At 31.1% G+C, this 13,564-nt stretch overlaps 2 protein-coding genes across 2 annotated transcripts; both read right to left on the bottom strand.

Annotated features, from left to right (window-relative positions):
* Nucleotides 1-1,701: 1,701 nt before the first annotated feature.
* On the bottom strand, nt 1,702-4,116 carry LOC125854875 (uncharacterized membrane protein At1g75140-like). Its single transcript, XM_049534473.1, has one exon. It carries the CDS (start codon nt 3,854-3,856, stop codon nt 1,937-1,939), a length of 1,920 nt encoding a protein of 639 aa, XP_049390430.1. The 5' UTR covers nt 3,857-4,116; the 3' UTR covers nt 1,702-1,936.
* A 1,748-nt stretch (nt 4,117-5,864) lies between these two features.
* LOC125855599 (outer envelope pore protein 24A, chloroplastic-like) lies at nt 5,865-9,623 on the bottom strand. Its single transcript, XM_049535340.1, has 3 exons — nt 9,216-9,623; nt 8,059-8,418; nt 5,865-6,201 (listed from the first exon to the last, which is right to left on the bottom strand). Exons 1-3 carry the CDS (start codon nt 9,411-9,413, stop codon nt 6,121-6,123), a joined length of 639 nt encoding a protein of 212 aa, XP_049391297.1. The 5' UTR covers nt 9,414-9,623; the 3' UTR covers nt 5,865-6,120.
* Between the last annotated feature and the right edge of the window lie 3,941 nt (nt 9,624-13,564).

Below are 13,564 nucleotides of genomic sequence, written 5' to 3'. Positions count from 1 at the left end.
TCCGACAGACCCTCAAATTAAGTGTACATCCTACATGTGACTTATTCTAAGTTGCGTATGAACTTTTGTCTTCTCTTAGATAAGTCCTAATAAAATCACCAAATACTACAAATACAACTCATCCTCTACCAAATCATATACTTGTGCAACTTTATGTCCAACCAAGTGTTGATAATGATTTACACAATATTCACTATTCTATTGTATATAAAGCTAATACTGGTGAACAATATTTTCTACAAAAACATTTTACACTATAGTTTTCTTTGTTTCCACCCGGTTTCTCCTACCCACTTTAGAACCTGGTTAATTTGGATTCATAATCAAATGTGTAGGATAGGTGGGAGGTGGTGACACACAACGACCAATCCTGAAAGACCACTCTTTCGCTCCCTGGAAAAGGCGACTTCATTTCCATATCTCGAATCCAAGACTTTTGGTTAAGGATGGAGGAGTATTTCCCAATCTTAAACAACCTTTTATGGTCATTTACACTATACTAACACTAAGGTTTTGAAACTAATAGAAAATATCTCGTTCATAGCTATCGAATATTACTGTGCAAATCTGCAGTTTCAGTATTAAGGTATACTCTAGTACTCTACTGCAATTTGCAGTAACTTCCATTTATATGAAGAATGACATCTCACATCTTTATAACCTTTCTATTTCTTGAGCCTTGACAAACTATGCCTAATACTGTCCTCTAAGGTTCAATTTGTTCAAGGAACACTTTTTGACAAGTAAATGAAATAGGCAGACAAAATCAAAAGGCATTCTGCGAAGACTATAACAAATGGACTATTTTTCCCTCTCCTAGCCACCCGAAGGAAAAGGAAACAAGGGATTTCTACAGCACATCACTTGCACTAAACTTAAGGTTACTACTTAATTGTCCATTAGAATCATCAGGATTTTTCACTGTGATACTTTGTTCGACTAAGTAACTGTGGTAGGCCAACAAGATTATCATGGTTGCTTCCTCTCAGCGAGAAACATGAGCAAGTCCTCACAAAATGAAGCCATAACAAACGTTTTTTACATTGATTAGTCTACTTCAAAAGCCAAATAATGACCAACTGCCTAGATCTTGATCTACAAGATGTCAAACAATTCATGAGCATATATAAATTGCAAGCAAACATGACCTTAAAAGAGTATGGCTCAACCTATGATAAAATTTGAATGAAGTGTTCACTTACATGAGGAATGGAGCATTAAATGCACAAGCAGGAATTGTAAGAACCTTGACATTCCTGAAGGAAGTTCTCCTGTTAAGCTTAGTTTCCATCGAACAGAGTAACAGATATATATATATATGATGGCGACAATAACAATAAAACTAAAGCATTCCAGCGATAAGTACCTTACTTCAATTGTACCCACGAGGCTCCTTTGTCTCCATCTAAGATAAGTTAAAGTGAAGCTATTCTACCACGTATTAGTTTTGGCCTCGGCGACCAGACCAAAGTAGTAACCAAATTCTTGTTGGGGATTATTTATGAAAAAAAAAGATGAAATTCTAGAAACTCCTTTGAGTTCCATTGATCATGATCTCTCCTTTCCTTTTTTTTTCCTTTTTTCTATTTGGGGGTCGGGGTTCTGCTTATCTTTTCCGCCTTGATCTCAAACTCAGATATCTTTCAACCACTATATGAATAATCTCCACTAGAACTGAATTTACAAAATGGATTGTGCGCATACTTGGGATAAATATTTAGCATAAATGGAAAAGAGAGAAAAAATTGTTAACAGACATCTGCTTAACCTTGATTATCAATTCAAGGCAATCAGAACTGCAAGCTCAAAATGTTCTTTTTATTTCCTCTCAACACGAGTAACCCGTTGCAAAGTTACAGCTATAGATTGTCAGCTTCCCCACGTGTCCAAATGACAGTATGGTGCTGAAACACATGTACCATACATGAACTGCAGGTTACTTGCCATCATCCACAATTTGACTGTTTACAAACAGGCTATCTCTCCTTTTTGGAAAACCTGGTGTTTCTAGATTTGTCCCCCTAAATTTTAACTCCGAGGTAGTTCTAAAGTTGGGATCAACAGAAGCAGGCCTAGAATTTGTATCAGCAGAATTCGTTCTATAGGCACCTGCCGTTCCACCAGAATAGCGAGATGGAGAGACATACCTTCCAGATGGACCTCTGAGGCTGCTACCCCTAAGATCCATAAGATCTGCATTCCTCGATGAATCAGGATAAGATCTGTCACCCTGGCTGGATCCCATTGGAGCCCCACTTGTAACACCCGCAGAAGGGAAAGGATCATCAGGTCCCCAGGAGGTAAGAGCTTCCTTTTTCTTGGCAAAAAAATAATATGCACCTAAAAGGAAAATGATGAAAAATAAAACAGGACTCGTCCACTGCATAGTGTTGAACTCATTTTTGAAAACTGGAAGGTTTGAGCGATATATCCCCAAGTAACCACTTCCCAGTCCAAGAATAACGAGCTTTTCTTGATCACTGGCAACTAAAGGAATAACGTTTCTACTTTTATCATTTAGTTCCAAAGATTGAGAGCTCAAAAATGATGCTACAATCTCATCATGACCAACAGAGAACAAAAGCCTTGGTCCACCAGACCGCACGTAATGCAGCGATGACACGTTATACAGTGATACCTTCTCCTGGTTAGCAACAAGCAAATATCCTTTAATCGCCTGAAATGATAGAGGCTCAGCCATCTCTAACTTCCTTTTGGATCTAACCCTGCACTTGAAGTTCATATTATCACCTAAGAGTAGCACATGAATCAAATCACCATCAGATGTAAACCCGTATGCTTTCGACCGTTCAGTTGCATCAAATACATAACTCTTAGCAATAGAATTGTTTAAACCTTCACATTCAGATTCCCTAATCTTCATGGTCCTCAAGTCTAATGACCCTGCACCAGTTTCAGTTAGAAATAGAAGCCTTTGTTTCAAGAACGCAAGTGGCCTGCTCTTTGGCGTTGTCACCCCATAAACAGTTCCATTCTCCCTAAAAACCCTTAGTTTCCCACCAGAATCTGTGGACAAGATATACCTATTTCTTCCAACATGATGCACCTCTAAACTTAAAATCGAAGACCCCCCTTCCTCGATTTCCGGTGAAGCAAATTTTCCTACAGTTTCCATACGAAGAGTAGCCCTGTCATCACCATCAGGCACTACTACCTCCCAAATTCTATGCATCAAAATCCCACCATTCTCATGCCCCGTTACAACCACACTCTCATTCTTATAAACAGACAAGTACGACACATAAGCTGCTATTGGTGAACTCATCGACGTCTGAAATTCAACCAAAACTTCTCCATTTCTAGAGAATGCATACACTTTCCCGCGATCATCGCCAATGGCAACATACTTACTTAATCCTTCAGCATCTCTAAATGGTAACACATTGATGCTAGTTGCATCTGATCCTAATCTCACTGCAGATATAAACTGAAACCTCTCCAACCAAAGAGGACTATACTTTGTAACAGACACTTTATTCTCTAAACTACCCTCACTACCCACAAACCCCTCACTTTGAATCTTCTTTTTTTCACCCAAAACAACCTGCTCTTTACCTTCCAAGTTTTGAAGTTTAGGGTATTCCAGTAATCTTGATTCTAACCTAGAAACAAGCAAGCTAAGATTTTCAACAATCCCTTCTAGTTTTTCTATTTGAAGTTGGTGTCTTTTTAACAAATCTAAAGCATCAACATGTTCAAATTTCTCTTCAACCCCAAGATTCTCCAACTTCTCTTCTTCAATTACAACTTCAGCAAAAGCTCTAAAAACCCATGAAACATGAAATAACAAAAGCAAAGAAAATAAGAAAATCTTGCCTTTGTGTAAGCTTGCCATTGCAGAAACTGATATTGGTATCAAAGCTCTGAGGTCATTAAGTTACAGATCTTGATATTTTCTTTTTTGATGAATTTTACTGTTCAAGATTTGGAGGATCAAATGAAAAATCAAATCTTTTTTTTTTTTTTTTGCTGAATATCCTCAGTTGTTCATGAGTTTTTTCTTCTTCACTATGGTATACTGTGCTTTGGTGGATTTAGATTTTAGGGCAAACAAGTTTTTTATTTCAGTTTTTTTCTTTTTTCTTCTTCAAGCGAAGTCCAAAGCTTGACACTGTAAGAACGAGAGAGGATCTTGTACGTTGCACCCCCATGGCATGTACCAGTAGAACTTAACAGGAGCTGATAAGTGATAGGGGTAGCTAACGGTTATTACGTCTTGTTTCGTAATGTATTCCATTATATTATATTCTATTGTATGGTATGGTATTATTTTAATAAACATAACTTTGTTACATACTGTTTCATAAAGTATCGTATTGAATTGTATCGTGTGATATTATTTTAGTGAATACAATGTTGTTGGTTAGATTATATCGTTCTCCGTCGTTACGCATACATAATTTAATGATAAACCTACAAGAAAACTAGTGTATTGAATAGAGATACTATGAAAAATTAGGGTAAAGGAGTATTAAATAACAAGTCAAAAATAAAATGAGAAGAAAATGGTAAAGTAACAACACGATCATACAAAATCGATCGGGTCTTTGTGTTATTACCTAACGATAAATTTAAATATACCATACAATAAAATTTAAATAATAATCAAAACAAACATTATATTTAAACTAGCAATACAATATACACAAAAAATTACATGTGAATCTTGTTTTTTTTTCTTGAAAGATTGAATCTACTTATATTGAAAATGTGTTTTTATTCCAACTTTTTTAAAGAGTGGCAATTAATGGTTCGCTAATCAATTTAAAAACTATTGTCGCCAATATTAGAGGTTAGAGAATCAATTTGTTAAAATATATGTTCTTGAATCATAATTAATTTACTGCCTTATTTTTTAGTATATGATATGTTAAAAATATTTGTTTATGTGCATTTATTTATATATATATATATATATATATATATATATATATATATATAATCTGTGGATGAGGATAGGTTTGCATGGAGGTGGGGTGGGGTACTTGCATAGGGAAGATAGGATGGTGATGGCGTAGGCAAGCTTGAGGTGGGTGGAGTATCAGGGGGAATATCATTTATAAAATTTATTTTTTCTATCCTTAAAATCTCAACCCAAAAGTCTTTTTATAAATATTTTTCTTGGATCTCTAACTAATGATTATAGAAGGTGTTTGATCATGAATTTTTTAAACTTTTTTTCTTTGAAATTTAACTCCAGAAAACTTGTTTGGCCACAATATTTCAAAAGTTGAATTTCAAAATTTTCAAGAATTTTAAAAATAACAAAAAGATGTTTCACTTCTTTCATTTCAAATTACTACAAATAGTCAAAAACAAATCTAATTTTTCAAAACCTATTTTTTTTTCTTTCAAATTTCACAATGAAAAATGATCAAACGACCACTACCGACAGAATGATTCACATGAAAACCACGTGAATAACGAGTAGTCAAAAGAAACAATGTCATAGATACAATTGAATAACCAAAACAAACATTTATAGCCCCTCTTTTTCTCCTTCCTAATCAGTTGTGTACTACACTACTACTTACTCAGTCGAAAGTTTCTCGTATTACTAGGAGAGAAATGGTCAAAATACCAACATTAGCAAAAATTTAAGTGCACTACCCTGTAACTACCAAGATGGTCAAATGAACAAACTTGAAGCTGTTGTTGGTACTGAAGAATCCTCAGACAAGAAATGGATAAAATAAACAATCAAGTAGAAAAAATTGACAGTCTTCCATGAAGAAAACACAAAGTGAATACAAGAACAAAAGGCAGGAGCGCGAAAAGATTTAGATTGAAAATCTCAAAAGTCAAAATCACCAAATAGAGTTAGGAAGAAGACAGCAGATGCATCATTTTGATGGAGCCTTAAATCATTAATTCGGGTAAAGTCGGGGGATCAAAACATGGAAGTGTCTTGAAATCGGAAGATTGACAAAAAGCAACTTTGGATCAATACTCATGTTGGTAACCATAAACCGATTATACAAAGCAAAACGAACAGCTCACTTGTGAATCAACAAATTGAGCTAGAAAACATTAGGTGAAACCCAATTATGAAGGGTAGCCAGAGGTAGTTACATCCAAATTATTGCAGAAGAAACAGAATCACATTTCAAAGTCCCACGACGTCTCAGCACTTAACTTCGGGATTTTCCGTTCCTCAAGCAAACAGAGAGATGCACAAATCTGGAGACAGGAAGAGAATCTCGAGTCAGGAGTGGTCTCAGGGAATCAAAACAAAAAATGAAGAATTTCTTTAGATGCTTTACATAGTTCAATATCTATCAATAAACCAAACCTTGAACACAAGATCAAGAAGCACTGGTTTATATATTTAAAAAAAGAACAGAAAAAGGACAGCCATGCATGTGCATGAAGCTCCCACTGTGCAGGCGTCTGGGGGACCACATTGTCGATTTCACAGAAGGAAAAGCAAATGACAAGCATGAAGTGAGCCACCATAAGGTTGATCTGGTTGCTATTCTGTCAGAACAAAATAAGGCATGGAGGATACAAGGAAAGAAGAAAAAACGACACAAACAAATTTAAATTTATAATTTAAAATAAGAAACTGTCCACTTATGAAGTTCATTCTACAACAGATGATCAGTTTTTTACGCTGAATTATCCAATATAAGTGAGTGCATGTTTTTGGTTTACAGAATAAGGATACAATCTAGCTAGAAATGATTCGTGTTCATTTTAAACGTCATCAGAAACCGGGGAACATTCAATTAGGACGGGCAAGGGTAAAAACGAGAAGCTTAAAACAATTTCATTATGGTTCAACTATCAAATACTTCAACAAAGATTTTCACACAGAATGCATAACAATAGTGATGCTGATAAAATATCATGGCTATAATAGATGTTATAATTTGTGCATTTCATTGCACATTGTGATGGCATATCAATCACTTATAGGTGAACATGAATGAGAACATTCTTATTCACTATTAACAATTGAAGGCCATTTTTAAACTGGTTCATCTCTCCACAACAATCAAATAGAAAACATATTTATGGCAACATAATGGATCTAAGCTGAATTCCCACAAAAGCAATGGCATAACTGCAAAAAATCCAGATATGTGTCCTACTTCATGATCTATCATATCGAACAACGCAGCGACCCTATCAAATGACAATCAGGGAACCAATACCAATGTAGAATAACCTTTAATGGTCGCTTGCACTTATCAAGGTAAAAGATCTTTTTGTGGACGCTTATTGATGCACATCAAAATCAGAAAAGTCGAACAAATGAGTCAATGAATCAATATGACATGTGAACATTTATATTATTAAAACCATAAAATGAACTCCCATTTTTTTAGATTTTTCAACATGCAGCCTTCATCCAGAAAAAGAAATTGATCAACTTGTGACATCAGGGAAGGATAGGCCCTTCTCAGACTAGACATAGAATGCAGACTCACAATAATGAGCAATTCAAAATAACATCAACACGTGTGTTTAATAACTGAGCAGAAATGATAAGAAACAAGCAAAACCAATAAACCTCGCAGAGACTTTATACAAGTGCACTACGATCCCTTCATCATTAACCTTAGATAAACCCCGAGGTATTTACATTCCGACCACTTAATGTTGTAAAAAATGGTCATATAGTTACAGATTATTCCACATTCTGTGGTTTATAAAAGGTCTGCAATGACACGGCCAATAGGCGTTTAGGAAGAATTTTGGCACATGACCAGTGCAAATACAAGTGGAGTAGAATGTACACCTCCAACACATTCTTTAATGTTCACCAGAAGACAACTTTCTGGTAAGTAACAAGTAACTTTTAAAAGCAGTGTCACCAACGATTACTTTTGTTGGAAAATGAGATCAACAAGCTAGTGAGTCAACAAATTCACAAATGTTCAAAAAAAAAATAGAGCTAACAGAAATAAGCCCCAAAAAACATAAGCAAGCCAATTGAAATTTCAGTGCCAACTATAGAATAGTTTAGCTTTGTAATTCAATTGCAATGGAAATTGCCAATGAAAATATGGATAGAATGCTTGAAAGTTATACCTTAAATGATCCATTTAACTTTGAACTCCTGGACCATTCGAGCCCCAAATTCCTGCTTGTCGTCTGATAAGTAGCCCTAAACACATCATCCCCATAAACTTTACGTGATACCATGAAGTCCCACGCATTCTTTGCTGTATCATAGATGGGCTCGAAAGTAGTGATTCCTCCATGGACATATGTGTACTTTAATTTACAACTTCCCGAGCCCATCACGTGATTAGCGGACACCTTGTTGGCGGAATCAACCACCAAAGTTCCATCCAATATTGTTCGCTTGTCTCCATGAAAATGAATGTAATTCAAATTCAATGGCTTCTCCAGAACCTTGATTGAGTTCATAAACTGAAACCTAATGTCCTGAAACCACAACACTTTGATAATTAAGAGCTAATACCAATCTACAAACACAATCTATCAATCAACTACATCTCAATCCCCTTCTAATTAACTAGAGTATTTTTCACAGATGGCCTAAATTGAAACTGAATGTCCAAAAACTATAGCACTTTCAATAGTGAACATTAAGAGCTCAACCGAATTCGGAAACACAATTCACTCAATTAACCAACTACATCTCAATTCCAAACTAGTTAGGACTGGTTATGTAAATCAATTGTATATACTCTATTCGATTTTTAACTAGACTACTTTTCACTGACGGCCTAAATTGAAACCGAATGTCCAGAAACAGCAAAACTTTCTATAGTACACATTTCGAACTAAAGCAAATTCTAAAACACAACTCAGAGCTTGTTTGGGTTGGCTTTTTGAAGTGTTTGAATGAATAAAAAAGTGCATATAAGCACTTGTTTTTAAGCAAAAATAAGTCGAAAGCCTTAAGTTAGAATTTCTATTGCTTTTGGCTTGTAAGTCACCAAAGTCAAAAGTCAACCCAAACAGGCTCTCAATCAATTAACCAACTACATCTCAATTCCAAACTAAGTTAGGATCGGCTATGTAAATCAACTGTGTACATTTCGAGCTAAAAGGAATTTAGAACAAAATCAATCAATTAACCAACTACATCTCAATTCCGAACTAATTAGACTAGTATAGGTAAATCATGTATATATATTCCATTCAATTTACTATAACATTTTTCACTATATCAACGGTGATTGCTAAAACTGACATATACAGAATCGATTCCAGACCTTCTTTGGGACATTGTAGTCGACGATGAACAATCCAGGTTTCTCAACGGCCAGAGCTAATCCGTTTAAGCTGGGACCTTTGACAACAGTAGCATCGGTCATGGAAGCTCGGAGCTTAAGGTCACCGGCGTTGAATGCAACAGTAGCGGCGGCGGCTGCTTTGTCGGGCTCATATCGTGCTTTGAATGAAGCCTTCATCGTTGCCGAGTGAAAAATGTACAGTATTCGATTTTTTTTCGATTCTCTAGCGAGCGGGATAAGGAGGAGGAGATTTGAGGTTTAGGAATTAGGAAATTGCTGATGGATGGCTCTAACACTTCGGGCCGGCATTCTAATTTGTTCTGCTCAATGGATAAGACAAACATGCCCCGTAAGAGGAAAATTCATAAATACAATAAAGTAACTTTTTCATATAAATACAATAAAGTAACTTTATTTACATAAAATATAATCAAATTTTTATTTACATAAAAGATAGTTTAAAATTTGCGATATATCCGTAATAAAAAAGTTTCTTTCGACAAAATGATTTTTTTCTATAGGTATGATGTATTTATATTGTATAAATAGTGAATATTTATGTATAGATAATGTATAATTATATATCAAAGATATATATACATCGTTATACATTATTTATACAATAAAGTATATATTGTAGACTAAATTTTTCAATCTTAATCAACACTAATCTCATATAAACAATTTTAAATTTTAGATATGAGTTCTTTTAATATTTTTTGATATATTATTCACTCAAAATTATTTATGTTTATGACATGTCAGTTTTTTAAGTCAAGCTTTAAACACAAAAGAAGAAAAGAAAAATAAAGAATGAAGAGGAAAACAACAAAGATATAAGGAAGAAGAAGATTTAGGAAGATGGAGGGAAGGAATAACGATGGTATTGATTTTGAAGTAAAATCATGTAAAAACATTTATGTTTTGTAATTTGTGTTGTCTATCATTAAACTAGATATGGGACCCCGTGCTAGCACGGGGCCCAATATATGTTACTGTTTCTGTTTCAATTTATGTGGTACATGTGAAATTTGAAGTTAATCAATTTTTTAGTATGTTTTTATATATTTTAAGTTGCTAATTATTTTTATTTAGAGTATGTTTTACGTATATATATTATAAATCACAATAATTAACAAGTTAATATAAAAAGAAACTTATAAAAAATTCATTGACTTTTGAAATTTCATTTGTATCACATAAATCAGGACAAAGCGAGTAATATATATGAAAATTATATAAAACGTACTATAACTCACAATAATTAGCAACTTAAAATATCTATATATCTATATTTCTCCCAATTTATGTGGTATAGATGAAATTTTAAAAGTTAACAAAAACTTTTTATATGTTTTCAAATTTTTTAAGATATATTATATTATGATTTATAATACTTTTTACATAAAAAATTTATTTATATAAAGTATAAAAGAAAAAATTTTAAAAAAGGAAACATAAATGTCAGCAGGAGTCCAATCTATGTTAATTTCTATATTTTAATTATTGTAATACCGATTGAATTTGGAGAGACAACTAAATTTTTTTAAAGGATTTTTTTTATAAATTTTAAGTTGTTAATTATTATAATTTATAATATTTTATTTATTTTAAACCAATTTATGTTTCTCTCTGTTTCAATTACATGACACATATGAAATTTGGAGAGTCAACTAAAATTTTAAAATATATTAAGTTGTTAATTATTATACCTTATAGTACTGTTACGTCATTTTCAAATAAAATATGTAATTTTTTAATTTCAATTTATGTGTCATTGATATAATTACATATATTAAGTAATAAAGAATTAATGTCTAAATTATGTGACACCTATGAATTTTGGAGTGTAAATCAAATTAGTTATATGATTTTAAAAAAATAAAGCGGTTAATTATTACAATGTATAATACTTTTTATATATTTTTTAAATGATATATATATATATATATCTTTATGATATTGATATTAGTATTATAATAAATTAAATTTTATTATTTTTAAATTTATGATCTCAATTGTCAGCCTATGCCACATTATAAAATGTTCCAAAGTAGATATCAGATTTACAAAAATGTCGATGCCAGCTAAAGTAATAAAATAACATCTAAGGGCATGAACCTATATATATATATATATATATATAAAGCTGAATATAGACAATATGATGTGGCACCTTTCTATGGCCAACATTTCTATTCATTTTTTTTCTCCTTTTTTTGACATTTTATCTTTGTTTTGTATTTTTTATTTGTATTGTAAAAAAAAAAACTGAAAGTATTTATGTCATACCTAATTAATTATGCCCTTTATAACATCTATTACACTAATATAGATTTAAGTAAATGGAAATAGAAGATGAAAAGATAAAAACTATTCATTTTTCATAACTATTTATAATTATTTAGCCTATAAAATAAAACAAAAAAAGTTGAGCATTTGTAACAAATAAGAACAAATTTCTTCACTTTGGCTCTTCTTTTTCTGACGATGATGATGAATATATGGTATCAACTTATGTTGCTAAGATGTCCATCAAATTTCTAGGTCATGTGACTTTTTTAACAAAAGAGAAAGAGAGAATATCTCATGATTCTTGTGAAGATTTTAATGTAAAGAAAGAAATCATGTAACAAAAGTTTTTCCTCAAAATAAAAGACTTTTTGAAAAAATATTTATTCCTCCTACAAGGAGAGAAAATTCATTGTGGTTGAGAAATTTATAAGAAGGCAGATTAGTGTTTCAAAGGGTAAGAAAAATTATTTGGAGAAAAAAATCATTCTATTTATGGAATTCATATCAAATTAGGAGGAAAACAAGCAAAAATTTATTTTGTGATTTGAAAAGAGAGAAAAATTAGATATTATTTCTTTCAACCTCATTGTTCTTCTAATTTCTTTCTTCTTTTATTTTGCGTTGATTTTTTGTATCTTTAATTAAAGTTTTTTTTTCTTATTTATCTTTAACTAAAGTTTATATATATTTTCTTAAAAAAAATTTTAAAAAGATGATCATATTTAGTTCCTTTCCTCATCAATGCTATTAATCTCATAATTAGTGTTATTTATATTATTTTCTTAATTAATTTTTTTTCTTTATTTAATTATTTATTTGAAGAAATTAGTTATTATAACTTTATAAGAATTACACATGTATTTTTACATAATTGATTTGTCATTTTTAAATTTTTTGGATCATTCTTCATCTTAAAGTTTCTATCTATATGCAACAATAAAGTTAAAATAGAAAATGTGGGGTGACACCTTCTTAGCAATAAATATTTATTTATTCTTATCAATGTTTCTGACATTTTTTGCTATTTTTTCCTTCAAATAATTGTTGCCTCGATTTTTAGTTTTAGTTTTATTTTTTTTAGCATTTTCTAATTTTAAAAGACTGAAAAATTCATATTGAAAATTTATAAAATATAAAAAATGATTTATTTAACTCCTATCATCATCAATATTATTATTAATTTCTTTACTTCTTTCCTTTATCTTCATTTCATCATTAATGTAATTTATATCATTTTCTTAGATATATATATATATATATATATATATATATATATATATATATTATTTTATTATTATTATTAATTATTTTTTTTGTGACATTTCTCAGAAGTTAGGATTACTATTTATTTAATTTTTAAAAAAAATTAATTCTTTTGTCATACTAAATACAACATGTTTTATTATAATTACATTCAATATATTAATCAATATGTTGTACAAATGAAAAGAAAATTATCATTTCACAAAAACAAAGGTTAAAATATAATTTATTATGATTAAGGAAAGATAAAAATATTATTCCAATATCCATAACCGTATTTAATACATTAAAAATTAATTGAAAAGCTGTAAATGGAAAAGGAATCACCATTTAAGGAATCATTATTTTTAAATTTTTGGATCATTTCTTCTTCTAAAAGTTTCTATCCATATGTAACAATAAAGTTAAAATAGAAAATGTAGTGACACCATTCTTAGTAATAGATACTTATTTATTCTTATCAATTTTTTCTGACAATTTTGATTATATTTTTCTTTAAAATAATTATTGCCTCGATTATTATTTTTATTTTTAACATTTATTTTTAATTTTAAAAGATTGGAAATTTTATGTTAAAAATTTAAATAATAGAAAAAATGATTTATTTAACTTTTATCATCATCAATACTACTACTTTATTTGACGTTTTTTCTAAATCTTCATCTCATCATTAATGTTATTTATATAATTTTGTTAAATCACTTATTTTTTCTTTTTTAACTCTTTTATATGTATATAAAAGTTGGATATGTAAATGATGATGTGACATT

This window comes from Solanum stenotomum, chromosome 2 (genome assembly GCF_019186545.1).
Source record: "Solanum stenotomum isolate F172 chromosome 2, ASM1918654v1, whole genome shotgun sequence".
NCBI classification, from domain to species: Eukaryota; Viridiplantae; Streptophyta; class Magnoliopsida; order Solanales; family Solanaceae; genus Solanum; species Solanum stenotomum.
This window is presented reverse-complemented; position numbering and strand designations above follow the sequence as displayed.

Excerpts from the sequence above, each read along its gene's own strand:
- LOC125854875 (XM_049534473.1), bottom strand. The coding sequence starts at position 3,856 with ATGGCAAGCTTACACAAAGGCAAGATTTTCTTATTTTCTTTGCTTTTG.
- LOC125855599 (XM_049535340.1), bottom strand. The coding sequence starts at position 9,413 with ATGAAGGCTTCATTCAAAGCACGATATGAGCCCGACAAAGCAGCCGCC. Across the intron at positions 8,419-9,215 it reads ACTACAATGTCCCAAAGAAG|GACATTAGGTTTCAGTTTAT; the intron begins GTCTGGAATCGA and ends TTGTGGTTTCAG. Across the intron at positions 6,202-8,058 it reads AGTTAAATGGATCATTTAAG|ATTTGTGCATCTCTCTGTTT; the intron begins GTATAACTTTCA and ends TCCTGTCTCCAG.